The 20,516-nt window shown below is 36.8% G+C and overlaps 1 protein-coding gene across 1 annotated transcript; it reads left to right on the plus strand.

Moving 5' to 3' along the window:
• The first annotated feature begins 2,658 nt into the window (after positions 1-2,658).
• On the plus strand, positions 2,659-20,168 carry LOC143885891 (uncharacterized). The gene is made up of 6 exons (XM_077389933.1): positions 2,659-2,967; positions 14,802-14,954; positions 15,177-15,560; positions 15,665-15,741; positions 17,631-18,821; positions 20,070-20,168. The coding sequence occupies exons 1-6, from the start codon at positions 2,766-2,768 to the stop codon at positions 20,166-20,168; spliced, it is 2,106 nt and encodes a 701-aa protein (XP_077246048.1). The 5' UTR covers positions 2,659-2,765.
• The last annotated feature ends 348 nt before the right edge of the window (positions 20,169-20,516 follow it).

Here is a 20,516-nt window from a genome sequence, read left to right on the forward strand (position 1 = left end):
TTCAGATTTCTTAACGATTGATTTTGAGTTCGTTGGGATCATAACACAATATCAGATCCAAGAAACCCAGAAATTCTAATTTCTAACCCATATCAACTACAAATACCTTTCTTTTACTTATTCAAACCCTTGTTGTAGGGTTTCTAAATATCCATATATTTCATAGCTCATAGATCTTACCTGGATTCGCGGCTTTGACTCCGAAATCGCAATCTCCTTGCTCTTCTCCTTCTCTTTCTCTGATTTCTTTCTCTAGGGCTGAACAAAACGTTTAGGGTTTGTTTTATCCACAAAGCGATATATTTATAGGCTTTCTTAGGAAGCCCTAATCTGAGACAAACACAAACGGACAAAAATGCCCCCCTTCATAAGGGGGAAACAAAATTTTAATGGGGGTATTTTGGGTATTTACAATTACCTTTGCCAATGCTAACGATTGACTAGGTAGCGTGCTACCGTCGTCTCCGCAATCACAGAACCTCCACCTATAAAGGGTAAGCCTCCACTCCAGTGTCAAGGTAATGCGAAGATCATCCCCAAATCTCTCTCACTCTCTCTTCACTTAGCTCGATCTGTGCCTTGAAGGCTTGAACTTAACTGAGTGTCGAAGAGATCCGCCGGGGTTCCAAACTCCGGGTGTCCTTAACCTATGTCTGTGAGTGCAGACGGCATCCCAGGACTGTTCCATCTGCTGCATCGTTGGACTGAAAGAAGGAGGGACCCACTCGGGCACCTTGCCGGATTCAAGCCGCAACGGGACCTATTAGGTAGATGGTTGGGATTAATTAAGGTGGGCCCTTCTGTTTTTCATTTCCATAAAATGAAGAAAAAAGACGGGCAGTGATATTCCCACCCCCACTTGTCCACAGCTGGTACAACACTACTCCAACCGTTCTCTCTCTCTCTCTCCAACATCAATGGTTGGTGGGCCCAACACTTAATTTGTTTAAATCTTTGAGCAAGATAGGCCCCACACATGGTTTTCAAAATGAACCGTACAGCCCACACCATAGGATGATCCGAACCGTCCACAAGATGATCCTAGCCCGCCGATCTAAAAAGAAACTGCATATTATGGAAACCTCTATAGATCGAAGGGTTGCAATCATCCTATGGTAATGATTTTGGGGGCACAACCTATTTACGTTGTGGCCCATCAAATGGATAGCTTGGATCATCCTATTGTATGGACTGTACACTTCATTTTGAAAAATATGGGTGGGTCCAACAATTGGGCCTTAATGTTTCTGCACGATCCACACCATAGGATGATCCAAGCTGTCCATTTGATGGGCCACGTCGTAAATAGGTTGTGCCCCCAAAATCATTTCAATAGGATGATTGCAACCCTCCCAACTATAGAGGTTTTCATAATATGCCGTCTCTCTTTAGATAGGAGGGCTAGGATCATCCTCTGGATATGATATAGTTGGGCACAACCTATTTACGTTGTGGCCCATCAAATGGAAGGTTTGGATTATCTTATGGTGTGGGCTGTACAGTTCATTTTGAAAAATATATATGGATGGAGCCTACCTTGTTCTATAAGACTTCAACAGATTAATTACTGAGCCCACCAACAGTTCATGTTGCAGAGAGTGCCGGTTGTGGACTAGAAGGGGAGGGGGATGTCACTGCCCAAAAAGACATGCAAAAAGAGGTTGGAATGCTGCCATTTTTGGGCAACGACAAACCAGTGGGGTGCGAGAAGGGACACAAAAAAGGAACATAAAAACATACTATAAACGAGCCTCTGTGAATTTCTCACAGCCTTTACTAAAAAAATAAATAAAAATACTCCCCATCACTCACCTCTCCCTCCAAAATATTCATTAAAATAAAATATATAATATATAAGTAAAGAAAAAATTAAAGCATGAATCCAACTAATCGCCTAGGTTCTCCCCCTAGATAAATTTCATTCACTCAAAGAAGACAAAAAAGACGAGGGACTCCCCTCTAGCTGGCAACATATATCATATTCCAGCTTCCTGATGGCCTGCTATAAATTTTCTTCCTTATTTAGAAAAATGACCACCAACACGCGTGCTATTGTTTTTAAGAAAATTTTGCTTAGTTGCAAATGCCAAATGTCAATTCAAATGAAAAGCGTCTCTTCAAAAGAAGGAAAATTTCATTTATTATGCATTCAAAGCTGCATGCAAGGCTTTTCAGGAACACCTTATCCTTCATGAGTAGGTTGGCTAAGGACGAATCTCTCATATTGCCACCTTTCACCCTTCTATTTTTGACTATTCAATTGAAAAGAATTTAAGAAAAATCAAGAATCATTTTAAAATTTGAAAAACATAAACCTCGAGTTAAGTCTATATGGAGATAATAATGAAATTAATCCTAATCTTTGCTGCTTAAGACACAAGGGTAGATTAGTATGATTGTCTTTGCTATTTAATTACTTTTTTTCTTCGCATGGGTGAGATTTGTTCCGTAATCCTTCCTTGTGGGTTTGGCTTACTTTAAGACATGGGTCGATAACCATTTTATTTGATGAAGATTAGTGTAGTCAGTAACAGTAATTAGTCTGACACAAGAAAGGTTTAGTATCAGATATCATTAGAAAAGAATTTAAGGTATTGTGGGAGGTTAAATAACAAAGAAGAGAGAGAAAAGCCCACAGTTTTCAGTGGTCTATATACATTGTCTTTCCGCACACCATACGTATTTCCTGCTTCACTTTGCCCTCTTTTCCTCTTCCTTCAAATTCATCTTTGTCTGCCTTTCTTACGGGGGAAGTTGATATAGCAATGGAGATCCAGAATGCTGATTCTGATGAAACCGAGAAAGCAGCTGAGACCAACAAAACCAAGAAAAGTGATTCCTTGGAAAAAGAATTCGATGATTGTTTCCTGAGAGCATTTCCTACAGGAATCCATGTTTTAGTGGTGGACGATGACACAACTTGTCTTCAGTTCGTCGAGAAGATGCTCAAATCATGCAAGTATGAAGGTATAATGCCAAGATTTTGTTTTTTTTCTTATCGGATCGAGATTATCAAACTCCTGTGAGTTGATAATTTTTTTTTCTTTCTTCTCGACGTATTTCCCTTGGATACAATCTGTTTTATTGGATGATCTGGCAGCTACAGATTTTTTTGAATTTTTTTATATTTTTGGCAATGATAGGGGACAAGATTGTGTCTGGCTTTCATTTTTTTCTCTTTTGGGTTGTTTTCTTTTTTTAATCATACTTATTTTCTTTCTTTTTTGGTTTTTTTGGCCCATACTGAGAGTTGTGTTTCTATATAAGATTTTATCTTTCCTAGATCAATTTATTGGTATCCATGTTGATTCCCATTTCTTGTGTGAAATCGTGAAAAAGATTCAAAAAAGTCTGATATAAGATTATATCTGTCATAGATTGGTTTATTGGTATTGCATGTTGATTCTTCTAGCTTGGCTTCTTGTGTTTCTATGCTCATATTTAGTGATACGCATTGAAGCACGATAATCTTGATAAGATTATAGTGTTTATATGGGAATATTTTCTGATACTAAAAGTTTGATTAGACGATATCTTTCATAGATCGGTTTAAAAGTATTGCATGTTAATTACCTGTGAATGAAAATGTGGAAGAAAAAATTGTTTTAAATGCAAAGCAACCCTCTAAGCACTGATTCTTGAACTTTCTACCTATGAATTCTTTTTACAACTTTGTTCATCATCAGCTGTTTTCTTATAGATTGTTACTCACTTGTTCTTTAAATTACTTCCTCTGAACTTGTCAGAAATTTCTTTGTCCATGCTTCGAGATGTAAAAGGGGATTTGGTTTGGAAAACAAAGGCAAAAGTGAAATTGACCAACAATCGTGGGGATTCTAGCTCACCTTGTCTTCTTGAGCAACCAAAATCCCATTTTGATGGAAGCCATTCAAAAAAAAATATATATATATATATATATATATATATATATATATATATATAATAAATGTTTCTAATATTTTAGTCATGTTTCTACTTTTTATTTATGTTGATTTAGTTAGAAGATTAAGAATAATGGTTAGGTAAGTATTTAGGGTTTCTATTCTTAATAATTGGCTCTCTATATAATGTAATGGCATGAGGAAAGAAAGAAAAAGAAAGAATTAAGTTTCTTTTTGGACATCACTTGTGAAGAGAGCATTGGCTCTTCCACATGGGTGAAGGAGCTTCGCTCCTTACACATGTTATATTGGAGTTTTTCTCCGAAACCGTGGCGTGGGTTTTCAAACCCCCACGAGATTAGTTTAGTTGCTGCTTGTATTGATCTTTATCTTGGCGTTGCCGCTCCACGCTCCCTGCATCAGTGGGTATCAGAGCACAAGGAATCTTTGACGCATGCATGGCAGGATAAAGAAGTCGCTGCACCTAACATCGGCTAGCCTGATCTAGCCGCAGAGACTGAAGAACTTCAACAACAACTGAAGACTTTCATACACAGTTAGCACTACTCGAAGCCCACATCCATGCGAAGACACCCATGGATCTGAGAGTGCCTTTGAGATCCCTTTTCATGGCTAGGCGTCATGTAAGGGATCAAGAAAACATGGAAAAAGAAAGGAAGAATGGAAGGTTGTTGCAACGCCGAAAATCATATTTGGAGGATGGTGGCCTAAACTCGAGGTCGAATTTTCTTCAAGCGGGACGTTGAACAAGTCTTTAACTTTTTATTTTCTATTTTCGTCATTTTATTTGTAATATTTTTTTGGGGCATGAAAACTAGTCTGTTTTGCTTATTTTGGTATTTTTAGAAAGGTTTTTCGATTTCCTATCTAAAGAGCCCAAGATTATACGATTTGGACTTGATTTGGCTAAGTTATAGGCATTTTACGGATATGATATAGGTATATTACAGGATTACTATTTTAGGAATATTTCAGTCATATTTCTACTTTTTATTTATGTTGCTATAGTTAGAAGATTGAGAGTAATGGTTAGGTAAGTATTTAGGGTTTCTATTCGTGGGTTTTGGTTCTCTGTATAATGTAATGGCATGAGGAAGGAAAGAAAGAGATTGAATAAACTTTATTTTTGGTCTGAAAATACTATATGTAATAAATAAATTAAAATATTATTATAAATAATGGATCCAAAAATTACAGTTGTGAACATTACTTGGAAAGACAAATAATTTATAGTAGTGTATCCATCTCAATCCCCACTTCTTGTAACTTACTTTTGTGTCATCGTATTAACAAAAATCAAATTTGAGGATTACATGCTTTATTATATAAATAGGATCTCTTGTCACTTTCCTTTTTAAAAATATGATCTCTTATCGAGGGCCATGCTATATTCATCTTTTTAAAATTAATACATCATATACAACGAAGATTGACGCTTAAATAAGAAGAGCCAAATAGACTTACATATAGATAGAAACCTTCACTTAATATGTAAGCTCTCTATTAGATTGAACTTTCCTACCTGCTCAAAAGTCCATGGGACTTAACTTCATATTTTCTTAGTATTGGAAATAACCAACCATCTGCTAAAATAACAAATACCAATACTAATGTTGTAGTGGGTGCATCTCCCAAAACATCTCCCAAAACTCGTATATCTCTATCTCCACTTTAAATAAAGGGCACAGACAAGTTGTAGGGTTTCCTTGCTTAGTTGTCAATTCAATACTTAATTAGGGTTTTAAATTCTTGTTTCGGTTTTAGTTTCGGTTGGCAAGAAAATGGAAGTATTTCAGTTTCGGATGAAATCATGAAAAAACATGGAAACATATGAAAACATATGTAAATAATGGAATTTTAAGATGAAACTTTAGGAAATGCTAGAATAAGACTTACATATAGATAGAAACCTTCACTTAATATCTAAGCTCTCTATTAGATTGAACTTTCCTACCTGCTCAAAATTCCATGGGACTTAACTTCATATTTTCTTAGTATTGGAAATAACCAACCATCTGCTAAAATAACAATTACCAATATTAATGTTGTAGTGGGTGCATCTCCCAAAACTCGTATATCTCTATCTAGAGCACAGACAAGTTGTAGGGTTTCCTTGCTTAGTTGTCAATTCAATACTTAATTAGGGTTTTAAATTCTTGTTTCAGTTTTAGTTTCGGTTGGCACAAAAATGGAAGTATTTCAGTTTCAGAGGAAATCATGAAAAAACATGGAAACATATGAAAACATATGTAAATAATGGAATTTTAAGATGAAACTTTAGGAAATGCTAGAATAAGCAAAAATACATACTCAGTAATCATCACATAAGCAAGAAAGCCATTCATAATGGCTTAACACATCGAACGCCTAGTAACTTGCACTGTCACACATGTCTGGAATAGTAAAATCAATAAAGAAGTACAATAATGACATATAAGAAAGTACAATGACCAGTCTTTCCTAGAAGGATCCCAACTTTATGTCAATATCACCGTTGAGAAAATCCGCCTAGGCAAATCTGATCCTATCGCGCACAAATTAAACGGGAAAGTAAAATCAACACAAACAAGCCACAATATGAATACCAAGATTTAACGTTGTTCGGCCAAGCCTACATCCACGGGCAAGAAACACGATCTTCCACTATGAGAAAAACAATATACAAGGAGTACAATGGATTTAACCCAAAACCCACAACCCTTTCCTTGATTCTGAAACGCAAGACCGTACACAAGAGAATAGCCCAAGAAAACCCAAGAGAAAACCCACAAGAAGATCCCAAGAATAAACCCAAGAGAAAACCCTAACAAAAGAAACACTCTTCTTTCTCCCTTTTTTTTCTTTCGCTCTCTTCTCTCTCTCTATTCTTTCTCTCCCTCCAAGAGGTAGCCGAACACACATCTCTCAAGCCTCTTGCCACCTCAACAAAGAGAGAAAAACTCCCTTTTGTACTTACGTTTCCTAAAAACCTAGGAAACATGAATTTCTATTTTTGCCTCTTTCCTTCCCACCCAAGCAATCCGGTGGTGGTGGAAAATAAGGCAACTTTCCCAACAATCTCCACCTTGGCTTATTTCCCAGCCACCTAAAGATTTCCTGTTGATGTTGTCACCAGCCTGTTGTCGCCGTGAACGACCACTGGCCTTCCAAAGTACCATTTACACACCCTCGAATCATCCTAGTTCTGACTCATCCCGATTCGATCAACACGACCAATGCACATGTGTAACTATCAACCCGATGACTCACCTAGTCAACCTTGGAGAGGGATCTCAATCAATCCTCCCCAACATAGGTATTGTCATCCTCTCACCATCGTTTACAACCTAGAAACATGTCTTTGCACCAACTACGAAAGAGACCCTACGTGTGTGCACACCATTACCTTAGTTCTAAGAAGCCATCGAGATCATAGGAACACTAGTCACCGTGTCCTCGGCCAGACGATACAATCCGCCACACTTCTCTCCTTTCATCAAAACCGTACATCCATGTGTGATTTTCATGGATCCACTTGCAGCTAAAAACCTGCAACCACTGGAGTCCAACCGGCCAAGTGATACTAGATTCCTTTGTATCTTTGGGACATACGCCACACCACCCAAAGTACAAACCACTCCATCGAACATCTTGTCTTAACCATCCCAACTCCCATGACATCATAGGTAGACCCATCACCCAAAGACACTACACCCACCCTTGTCTCCTAGAACATATCAAAATATTCCCTCCTGGAGCATATATGAACAGAGCACCCTTAATCTAAAATTTACTCATCATGAAGAGAAGTGTGATTACCTGTGGAGACTGTGAGAACATCTACAACCACTTTGCTCTATTCATTCATTACCGCCACCTCAGCATTTGTAGCACCATTGTCCGCCTGGTCAGCTCGCTTCAAACAATCCTACTTGATGTGGTCATATTCCTTGTAATGGTAACATTGCACGCCATTTCCGCCGACCCTATATCTTGACTAGCCTTTTCTTGATCCCTTATTTGACGACCTTCCGCTTTGATTCCCACTATGAAAACCAACTCATGCCCTTGAGTCCCCTCAAGAACATGCTTCTTCCGCATCTCATTCGACAAGAGAGACGCAGTGACTTCCTCCAAATTTATCGTATCCTTACCATACAATGAAGTCGTCATCAAGTTGTCATACGAATCAGGAAGCGAAGAAGCAAAGGGGCTTTGCATCTTCCTTCAACTATTTGCCAACCTTGTGGAGCTGATCCACAAGCCCGTTGAACACTGTGATGTGTTCCAGAAGATTCCCGCCTTCCGTCATCTTCAGCCAGTACAATTGCCGCTTCAGATACAACCGGTGTGTGAAGTTTTTTGACATGTAAAGCTTTTCCAACTTCTCCCATAATTTTGGCACATCTTCTTCTTTCATAACGTTAAACATAACGCTACCTACCAGACATAGCTGAATCGTGCTGACCGCCTTCGACTCAATGTCTTCCCACTCGGCATCCGTCATTTTCTCCGGCTTCCCATCCTTACCCTTCAATGCCTATTGAACTAGGATGTCCTTTACCCTCATCAACCATAAGGTGAAACTGCCCTTTCCGTCAAATCTGTTGTTGTTGAACTGAGTAGAACTTTATTTTACCTCCATCTCAGATTACTCTTCACTTCATGGCGTAGTGCTCCACCTTGAACGAGAATCTTTCTTGGACAATCTTTCTACTCCTAAAGATCGTTCTAGCCACAATCTCACCACAACACCCATGATTACTCCTCCTGTCCTCGACGATCACTACAACCACAGCTCTGATACCACTTGTTGAGAAAATCCGCTGAGCAAATCTGATCCTATCATGCACAAATTAAATAAAAAATTAAAATCAACACAAACAAGCCACAAGATGAACACCAAGATTTTACGTGGTTCGGCCAAGCCTACGTCCACGGGCAAGAAACACGATCTTCCACTATGAGAAAAAGAATATACAAGGATTACAATGGATTTAACCCAAAACCCACAACCCTTTCCTTAGTTCTCAAACCCAAGAGAAAACCCACAAGAAGATCCCAAGAAGAAACCCAAGAGAAAACCCCAAGAGAAGAAACCCTCTTCATTCTCCCTTTTTCTTTCTCTCTCTTCACTCTCTTCTCTCTCTCTCTCCAAGTGGTAGCCGAACACACCTCTCCCAAGTCTCTTGCCGCCTCAACAAAGGGAGAAAAACTCCCTTTTGTACTTACGTTAAAACCTAGGAAACATGAATTTCTATTTTTGCCTCTTTTTCCCACCCAAGCAATCCAGTGGTGGTGGGAAACAAGGCAACTGTCCCAACAATCACATAGAGTTACAAGGTATTGTTGGTCCCATGCCGATTTGATAGCCCGTGCATAAGATACGATTATTTTATTTAGCAGTTCAATAATGTTGTCCAACAAATATTATTATCTACATTAATGAAATGTAAATCATAATATCTTTCTATTTTTTATCATTCCAACCATTTTGTTGAATTTAGGGAATTTTGTTTGAACTTCTAGAATTTTAATCAAATATTAGGGAAATAATGACATGGAAGGAATTTATGTAGATTTCGTTTCGATGGGGGATGGAAATGGAAACATTTCGGTCATTTCAAAAAAAATCAGGGAAATTTAAAACCATTTACTTAATTAGGTACTATTTAGCAATTTTAAAATTTTTAATCCCAATTTTCAATTGATACAATTCTCTTAACTCTTTCACAATTAAATAAATGGTTAATTCTTAAAAGGAAAAATATCTAACATCATTTTGACGGTCCTTGCAAATTAATCTCTCTGTAAGTTATCTTTCTACCACATCATATTCATGGGACTCGAGTTAGAGAATTACATGACTTATAAAAAAATAGGATGTCTTATCAGTAGTGATCGAGGGGCCCCAATAGTCAAGAGAGGATTTGAAGCCCCTAAATGCCCAATTAATGCCCCTCTTACTTAAGTTTAAGTTCACTTGCTGGAATAGGATAGTCGTTCGAATGTTGGGCTCCATATGACGAGTCTTTAGTTCCTTGAACAATCTTTTCCCTAAATACAGGGACTAGCAGTTATATGACCTCTAGTTGAGAAGACCTAAAACAATCACCCCAATTGGGGTTTCATTTAAATAAGCACCTCTCACTAAGCTAAGCAGTCCCTCTCTAATAAGGAAAAAAGGAAATAAAATAATCTCAATTTTACGTTCTAATCCTCAAAATGATTCACAAGGTTTTTAACTAATGGTGAGTGCCAAATTCTTGCTAAATCGATTCCAAAAGAAAGAATCGAAGATTCAGTGATCAAATCATTTACTCCAGAGTCCGAAAGATCTTTTGAAGAACTGATTAATCGGACGAGAATAAAGATAGAATCCCATTCTACATGTCAATACTGACAACAATGAAATTTACAGTAAGAGGAAAATCCGTCGACTTTTGAAATCATGAGGGTTCAAGTCCCTTTATCCTCATTAAGAAGATACTTCTTGTGTCGCAGCGAATCTGGCGAACTCACCATTTGAGTGAAATTGAAATAAAGTAAAGAAACAAAGAAACAAACTTATGAGGCTGAGATCGTTTTATCAGGTAATGGAGACACTACCATAAGCATTCCATTGGTTATGTATCAACGTTCCAACAAAAATACCTGTATGCATCAAAAACCTCACTAATACTGTTTGTTGATCAAAGAAAGAACGTACTAAATTCAAAGAGAAATATATATGGTACCAAATTCACCTTTTTATTTCAGAGAAAATAGATCTTATATGATGAAAAAATCTACACGACACTTCGATAGGTAGAAATAAATACATTTACTTGCAGACATAAGTCCCAATGTGCGAGATCCCACATCAGAAATGGAAGGAAAGAAATTGAGCTATATATGTGGCTCCATGTCTTCCTATGAAGTCGCGTTTTCCTGCGGGAAAAACAAAACTGGGGCAGGTTATGACCAAGAACCGAACAATATCTGCATGGTGTGGGGCCGGGGCGTTACATAACAGTATCAGAACCGTACCTCATATCCAGTACGATGTGCCCGCGGGTGCGTTGGCCCTGTGCTAGCGAGTGCGCTGGACCCTTAGGAGGCATGTCCCAGTGAGGACGTTGTGCCCTAAGGGGGTAGATTGCGAGATCCCACATCAAAAAGGGAGGGAAAGAAACTGGGCTATATATGTTTCTCCCTCTCTTCCTCTGCAGATGTGTTTTCCTGCAAGAAAAACAAAACCGAGGTGGGTTGTAACCCAGAACCGGACAATATCTACACAGTGTGGGGCCGGGGTGTTACACAATATGCTCTCCTTGTTCTTTTTTAGATTGAATTTCCTATACTAATCACAATTTTAGTTGATACACCTCCATATTCATCAGATCCTCAACATTAGAGTCTATGTAGTACGCCAAGTCTCCACTCGAGTAAATATTACCAATATTAATGTAAAAGAGGGTTATCACCAAGAAAAGGTACATCTCATCTCCGCATCTAAATACTGAGCATGGAGGCCTTCCAAGTTTTCTCATTATATGTAGTTATATATGTAGTAGCAGTTACCATATGAAAGTTTTACATTTTACGAGGTTTTAAATAACCTCAGGACAGCCTTAATTTTCTGATTATTTATGACATAGATTTGTTTTAGAGAGAACCCGTAGTTTCTTCTTTAGAATCGTTAAATAGTAACTCTCATATATATTGTATATAGAATTGCTATATCATGTGAAAGACATAATCATTAAAGATCTATGTTGTTGGTATGGCGGGGAAATGCGCAAACCAACCCAAATTTTCTCGTTAGATGTGCGTCCGCGTGTCTCTGCATGTATATAGTAAATGTCACATATATAGGATAGCTATTACCATGTGAAAGGCCTAGTCATTAAAGATCTATGTTTTTGGTGGTGTGGGGGCATGCGCATAAGAACCCTGAGTTTCTTCATGTATATATAGGAAATGTTTAAGCAATTTTGCACAAAGCTAACTTGCAGCTCCTCTTTTTCAAGAGAGAATATAGTTGAATTTGTCTTATTCATTTAATTCATATGAGGTGGCACTTCTCATTTGAAAAAGAGGTGCTTCGAAATTGCTTTTGCGAAGTTGTATATAGATATATTAAAAAAAAGGGAAGTGATAGATTCACCCCTTTATTTGGGAGAGCCCCATCTAGTGTATTTACGACTACTCTTTTACACTAGAGGGGGCTGTCACAAGTAAGAAAAGGGGCAAATATAGTATTTTCCTAATATACATATACATATATATATATATATATATATATATATATATATATATGAGCATGCATTTGCTGCGCTCGAGCACAGAGACAAGGTGGGGCCACATTTTGGGTGGGATCCAAAGCATTGATTTGATGGGCCCTTTCATGGGTAGGGTGTCCACCAAAAATCAGCTCCATTGGATCACCTTAGGGTGTCCATTTGTGGGGCCAAAAATGGACAGATTTGTGGACAAACAGTATTTGTCCATTTTTTGCCCCACAAATGGACACCCATTGGTGATCTAATGGAGCTGATTTTTGGTAGACCCCCCATCCATGATGGGGCCTTCCAAATGAATGCTTAGGATCACCCTCCCAATGGCCCCACCCCCCTGTTTCTGTGCTCAAGCGCAACTAAGCCTAGCTGCGCTTGAGCGCAGCAACCCTTTTCTCATATATATATATATATATATATATATATATATATATATATATATATATATATATATAACACCAAAGAGCCATTGCTTGAAACTACACAATATTTTGGATGAGTTAGGTAAGGGCAAAAAAAGTAAAATCGTTCATAAAATAGCCATATCTTTTATCGGGCAATAGGAAATAGGAATAAGAGCATTTGGATAATGGGGTCAGGGAGATGAGTGGGACGCATATTCTTTGAAGCGTCGTCTCATAGAAGTCTCTTCTCTTATTAATGTGAGGTTTATTTTGGTAATTTTCCTTCTCTTAGTTATGTCAAAACGATTAGTGTGAAATAACATTTGGCACCCATAAGTATGACGTATTTCTCTAAAAACTTTTCTTATATCAAATTTTCCCATTAATAGACGGGCGTCTAATACTTCAAACAAATTAAGAAAGATATTAACAAACAAAATTAAAAATAATTCAATCCATCTGTCTTCCATGCACGTGCAATGCAAATGTTTCATATTTACAACACTCCTCTCTCTCTCTCTCTCTCTCTCTCTCTCTCTTACTATCTTGTCCGTAAAAGTTGCATGTTTCAATGGGTCTCTATACAGTGTCTTTTTTTTTTAGAAGGTAACTATTTCATTTCCTCTGTAAAAAATTTACAAATTGACACACGGGACAAGCTGTCCCTGTGACTGTACACAAAAAGCAAGACTATAATCTTATGTAATCCCCGTGATATCGTTAAAAGATATTTCCGTGTTTGATCGGATTGCACCCGCCTTTGCTAAAACGTCCGCCATTGAATTTGTTGTGCGTCCCCTACGCGTTAATGATGGGCGGATATCTCGAACAAGGTCTCTAATCTCTTCCACCGTGCTAGCTAGTCTCCATGGCCCAGCACGTCTGCCCCCAGCCCACGCAATAACATCTGTGGAGTCCCCTTCTACCATCAGAGGACCCATATTGTGAGACTTATATCATCTCAGCCCGAAGAGTAATGATTTTGCCTTAGCCTCATTTACATGATTGCATCACACAACCCAACTGGCCCTGAGTAAGTCATGATGACTACCCCATTTGCGTCACGTAGCGCGCCCCCGATTCCACCCGGGCCTGGATTTCCCAATGAGCTTCCATCAAAATTTAACGGTGTCTTTCCATACAGTCACTATACAGTGTCTTTCCATACACCAAACATGTTTATCTAGTTCATTGAGCCATCTTTCCACTACTTGTATGTTCTATTTTCTTATTTAAATCTCTCTTTACCTTTCTTAATATATACAGCGCGGAAGGTGATACAACAATGGATATCTAGAAAGTTGATTATCTGTATACACAAAATGCTAATTCCAATGATGCCATGAAAACCCAGAAAAGTGAGTCCTTAGAAACTGAGAATGATGATGATTATTTTTTTAGAGTACTTCCAGCCTGACTCCAAGTATTGCAAGTAATGAAGGTATCATACCGAGTCTTTGTCTTTTCATCTTTGTTTTGATGAACTCGAGATTATCAAACTCTTGTGATTTGACAATTTTTTTTCTTTCTTCCTGACATATTTCCCTTGGATACAAACAGTTTTTTAGGTTTTTTCAGTATTTGGTTTTTGTTGTAAATACCATTGAGATTTGATGATTTGGGACCTACATATTGTTTTGTCCTTTTTACATTTTTGGGAAATGATAAGGGACATGCTTGTGTATGGATTTCATTTTTTTCACTTTTGGCATTTTTTTTCTTTTTTTAATTAGACTGGTTTTCTTTCGTTTTCTTTTTTTTTTTTTTTTTGGGGGGGGGATCATACGGAGAGTAGTGTTTACTGAAAGTTTGACAAGATTATAGATCTATTAGTGGTATGCCATGTTGTTTCCCTGTGATTGCAGTTCTTTTGTAAAATCTTGTAAAAGTTGATAAACATGGGTACATGTAGTAATACTAAAAGTTTTATAAGATTATATCTTTCATAGATCGATTTATCGGCTTTGCATGTTGCTTTCCTATGACTGCGTTTCTTGTGTTTCCGATGGGCATATTTATTGATATCCATAGAAACACAAGAATCATGGTAAGATTATTGTGTTTCTATTAGAATCATGGTAAGTTTATCAATATTGCATGTTGATTCCCTATGAATACGTTTAATCTTGTAAAAGTTGATAAACATGTGAAAGAATTGTTTTTTTACAACTTTGAGTCTTCTTCAATGATCAGCTATATATATTTTCTTATAGATGGTTATTCGTTTGTGCTTTCAGTTACTTGTTGTGAATATCCAGAGGTTGCTTTGTCCATGCTCCGGGAAAGAAAAGGAGAATTCGATCTTGTTCTAACCGATGTTCACATGCCCCGCATGGATGGGTTTAAGCTTCTTGAGCAGATTGGCCTGGAATTGGACTTGCCAGTAATTAGTGAGTTTCATCCCTATTTTCCTTGGAAAATGAATTTTCCAGTGTTTGGTTAACTCATCTTCTCCATGGAATTTATGTTCCTTCCTTTCAAGGGAAACTAAAAATCTCTTGGACCTAGAATTTGTTTCCCCTCATGGATTTTTTTTCCATAAATTATTTTGTTGGCCTTGATTAGTTTCTATCCCATTAATAATTTTTCCCAATTTTGCTCTTGTCATGCAGTGATGTCAGTTGATCGTGCAGTGAATGTTGCAGTCAAAGGACTTAAACATGGAGCTTGCTTCTACCTTATGAAACCCTTAACTGTAGATGACCTTAAGAACATATGGCAGTATGTTGTTAGGAAGAGGAGAAGTGAGTCAAGAGACATTGAACAAACACGGAATGTTAAAGATACAAAGCAAAAGAAAGTGTTAGTGGAGAGTGAATCTGAAAGTTCAGTCAATAAAGTGAATAATAGGAAACAACCTAAGAGAAAGGAGCTTGATGAGGAAGATAGCAATGAAGAGAACGAGGATCCTACTAAAGAAAAGAGAGCACGCATAGTTTGGGATTCTATGCTTCACAATCATTTCTTGACTGCTGTTAATCATTTAGGCTTCGATAGTAAGAAGATTTACTTGCTGTTCAATTATTCATATGTTATTCCACTTCTCTTATTTACTGAGATTTTGGTATTCTTCATTATCTTTTGTTTTTTTTGGATCCAGATGCTGTTCCAAGGAAAATACTTGAGCTAATGAATGTTCAAGGACTAACTAGAGAAAATGTTGCAAGCCATTTACAGGTTAGTTGCTTAATATCTAAAGGTTTGCTTTTAGTTTCCTTGAAGGATTTGCATGTCCTTCCATACATATGCTTCTTAACATGTTGGTTGCAACTAAATTTTTCAAGATGTTGCTATTCTAAAGAAAAACTTTCGCCTTTTTACCAAGTAACCCTTTCTAGGTTGTCCTCTCCATATATCGCCCCTACAATAACGCCTGACGTGGTGACTGCTGTCAATCAAGATTGTTGGAATTTAGTAAATCAAAATTAATATGTATTGGAAAGTAAAGTATCATTGTAGTCTTCTAGGTTACTTATGATGTATTTAATTGGAAAGGAAAACACTTTGAAAATGGGATTTCGTTTTGGAAATAAAAAAGGGGGTGACATGACCTTTGATTTGACCATTTCAAAGTGTATTTATTGCTTTTATGGGGATTTGAGCTCCCTTCCTTTGTCTTTTAGTGAACATGGCTCCAATGGTTGATGCTTGTTTTCTTCCCCAAAACGGAATCCCGCTTTCCTAGCAGTGCTCAAAAGGAAAAGTCTTTGTATGGTCCCTAGAGTTTATTATGTTAGGTGAGTTTATCCAAGAGTCTTATGAGGAGTTCTATATAGTTGATTGCATTATCTTAAAGTCTCATGAGAAATACAACCAAAGTAATTAATGTGATTTAAGAATCTTAGGAACTGTTTTTGTCCATATGTGTAGTTTATTTGTGTAGAGAAAGAAAAGGAGGAGAAGTGTAGAGCTCAAGAGAAGAAGAGAATAACAGATTTCGCTTGAAAGATATTATATATATATATATATATAAGTCTATATCTTGATGGCTATTCTTGTTTTTAGTTGGCTCTAAACGGGCCTTTGGCCGTGTATTATATATATATTTTTAGTTGGCTCTAAACGGGCCTTTGGCCGTGTATTATATATATATATATATATATATATATATATATATATATGTATATCTTTATGCCTATTCTTGTTTTTAGTTGGCTCCAAATGGGCCTTTGGCCGTGTATCTTTGTATCTCCTTCATATAGTTTTATGCATTACAAAGTTGCATATTTTATATAATGATCCATTCTACTGGGGCCAACAAAAATAAGCACAGTCAGTATCACAAGATTAACTGTCTTATTATTTTACTTATCTAGGCATGATTAGAAGAACTCCACACAAAAACTAATGAATATATAAATTGGTCTTGAGCTGTTTGATAAATTTCGTCACTACAAGTTGTTTTTCCTATGTTAATCTACAGACATAAAAATATAAAGATTGGTTTTCTTGCAATAACTATTGCGTTTTTTGAATTATTTTATTCATATCGTTTATTTGCCATCTTCATTTCAATATTCTAAGCTTGTTGAGCAGTGATTATTATGTTCATAGTTCTTTGATTATGAGTGCGCAAGACATTTATTCTCCCTGAATTGAAAGTAAATATTTTCTTATTTTACTTATCTAGGCATGATTAGAAGTCCACCCTAAAAACTATTGAATAAATGGGTCTTGAGCTATGTTGAAGAATATTGTCACTACTGTTGTTTCTATTTTTTATTTTTCCAAATGGTGTCATTACATGTATTTTTCCTATGTTAATCTAAAGACAGAAGCATATAAAGATTGGTTTGCTTACAATAATTAATATTTTGTGTTTTTTTTTTTTTTTTTTTGCAAATGGGGTATACAGGAAGTTTTTCCTCTCAGAATTGAATGAATTGATATGCTAAGCTAGCTGATATATTATTTATAATGACAGTATTGCATTTTATTTAAGTTATTCTTTTGCACAATAGTACACAAGAAGGTTTCCCTTTCTTAATTGAAAGATTCAATACACAGCTATTCTATATAAGAATTACAATGATGATATTGCATTTTATGTTGGTCTTTTTTGGCAGAAATACCGTCTATTCTTAAGAAGGCTAAATGCAGCAAGCGATTCCTTGCCTGCACAGACAACCCCTCTCATTCATAGTGTTTTAAAATCATCTTTTGGGCCTACTTCTCCACATGTACTGTTCAATCTCCAAGATCAGTCAGGCTTTACCCAATTGGCAGAACACCAAAATCTGACTGGAATTTCGCCTGGGCTTGGTAGCAACATTCCAGTTCTTAATCCTCCAGCGCCTATTCCGCCTGTATTGAATTCCATGCACTTTGTCAATCAAAACCCCCAAAGCAATAACTCTTCTGCAACATTAGGATTTGGTCAATCATTGCTGAATACTCAAGGAAACATTCAACCAACAGTGATTCCTAATTGCAACTTACAACCAATGCAATCTCAATTGCCACAACCAAACGTTGCCAACTCAGCACTTTGCAACTTACAACCAATGCAATCTCATTTGCTACAACCAAACGTTGCGAACTCAGCATTTGTGATGTTCCCTAATCAAAATTTTCAAATAGTTTCACCCTCCCTTGGGGAGATTTCCACTGGTCTTGTAAGGGGTCCTAACACAATTCAGATCCAACCAAATCTTCAGATGAGTCAAGGGCTTTTGGGAAGCACCCAGTTTAATAGTTTCACCATGACGAACACCCTATCTCAAAACAACTTTTCAAGCATGGGAAACGTTGGATTAGTTTCAAACTTAGGATGCATTGGATCAAGTTCAAACTTGGGAAATATGGGTCATATGTCAACCATTGTAAATACTACACCATCAGTTGGAATGTTTACACAAGCCCCACCTTACAATTATGGAAACAATTATAGTGGTTTACAATTGACAAGCACTGGAGGCCTGTTTGGATCTACTCAGACAGGCATGACTGGAGAACCTTCTAACAATAACAACTCAAGTTACAATATGTTGAATGAAACTAATGGATTGGGCTCTTTTAGTGGGTTTTTCAACAGTGGCACCAATGGCTTGTCTACTTTCTGCGGGATTCAAAACAACAACCAATTCAATGGAGGGTTTGCAGGTGATGTTCGGCAACAAAATGATAATGCGGCAGGGACAGAGGGTGCTGGTCCATCAGAGGGTGCTGGTCCATCATACATGATGAATGGTACTATGTTTGAAACCAACTCAATTCCCAATCTGTTTTCTCAAGCCAACTTTCAGGATTTCAATCAGGTGAGTTCTTTGAGCACACAAACCAAAGCATGATTTATTTTTCAATGAAATGGATGCCTTTTTTACAGACGTGCGCACATGTGCCTACATATATAGATATAGATACAGATAGATAGATGAAAAATTGGGTGTGCCGAGGTTATATAAAGCCCACTTTTCTTTTAACTATTAAATACTTTATAAATGTAAATTTCATTATAAGTATTAAATCTCAGACATGTAAGTTTCTCTATAATTATTAAATACCTTATGACTGTAATTTCATTGTAGCTAATCTCTAGAATGAGACACAGGGCCTTTTTGGATACCCAAAAAACATATTTTCATATGTAGTATTATGAGTTGTTAAATGATGGATGCCTTTGTTTTTTGAAAAATATGGAGTACAGTCATAAGTACAAGTGGGGACTACTTGTTCCATATTCTAGACCATTTATTTATTAGGATGATCTATGGATAAGCCATGCACCATAATTCATCCCCATTGAAAAATTCTAAGCCTCTAACTTGTGGCTTTCAAGTGGATGTTTAGAAATTCTAAGCCTCTATTTTGTGATCCAAAAAATCATTTGGATCATTGAACAAATGGCTTGCTTGTACTTTTCGCCGTTCATATTTTAATTTGGAAAAACATGCATACATAGTCTTCGTTGAATACAATTTTAAATGAAGATAATGGTTATAATATTTCTATATCTATCTTAATTAGTTAATGGCTTTCAAAGTAGCCACTACTGTCTCATCTACAATTAAGATTAACTCCAAATCTTATTTGCAGAAAAGGACCAATTTTAGTGGAATTTCAGCGACCTTATACTTTTTATTCATGAATGCATTAATAAAAGAATATTTTCAAAATTTAAGGGCTTCTTTGGATACCTTCTAAAAATTATTTGCATGCAATCTTAGGGGATTGCCAATTTCACACCCTTCTCGAGCATTCAACTATAGTGCTTGAAATGATTATGTTAACATGGTTTGAATATAATCATATATGAAAATGGTTTTGCAGTTAATTATAATTATTTGCAAATAATGATTACAATAGTGCTAGAAATGATAGTGTTAATTGCATCCAAAGAGGCCTTAATTTCCCATTTGCAAATAATATTAAATTAAACTAATCTTATGACTAATTAGGAACTGTTTTGTTGGCTTCCAAGAGGCCCTAAGTTTCCATACGCAATTATATATAGACAGGTTCTTAACAAAAAAATTCCTTATAATCATTCATTTTGGTGTATGCAGGATTCAAATGAGGCCGCCCTCATGGGAGATGACTTTGATATCAACGCATTTATGGATGATGGCATTCCTCCTCCTACTCCTCCCCCAGCTACCCAGTGAATTCAGTGACGGAGCTTCTCTTGCTAATTAGATTTTAGATCAATATGGTTTGGACAAGAAATGGATGTATCGCTGTAAGGAGTCTACAGCACACCGACATTTTCACCGATAAAGATACTGGTAGTAACTAAATAATATTTCTATATCCTAAATAGCATTCTATGTGTTTCTGTTGAGAACATCTTTAATTTCTGTATTAGAGGGAACAACCTTTGGATTTATAGTTTATTTTATAAATCTCAGCATGCCAAACACAAATGTAGTTTGGTAGCAAGACTCTTAAGTTCTCTTCCTATATTCATGAACCCTAGATTGTTTACAACTTTACCTATTGAGTATTTTATCCAT

Source organism: Tasmannia lanceolata, unplaced genomic scaffold (genome assembly GCF_043159265.1).
Source record: "Tasmannia lanceolata isolate RefF3 unplaced genomic scaffold, GAP_Taslan_0.1 ptg000011l, whole genome shotgun sequence".
Lineage (NCBI taxonomy): Eukaryota > Viridiplantae > Streptophyta > Magnoliopsida > Canellales > Winteraceae > Tasmannia > Tasmannia lanceolata.

Coding starts and splice junctions, on each gene's coding strand:
- LOC143885891 (XM_077389933.1), top strand. CDS start 2,766: ATGGAGATCCAGAATGCTGATTCTGATGAAACCGAGAAAGCAGCTGAG. Junction 14,955..15,176: donor ATTGGACTTGCCAGTAATTA/GTGAGTTTCATC, acceptor CTTGTCATGCAG/TGATGTCAGTTGATCGTGCA. Junction 15,742..17,630: donor ATGTTGCAAGCCATTTACAG/GTTAGTTGCTTA, acceptor CTTTTTTGGCAG/AAATACCGTCTATTCTTAAG.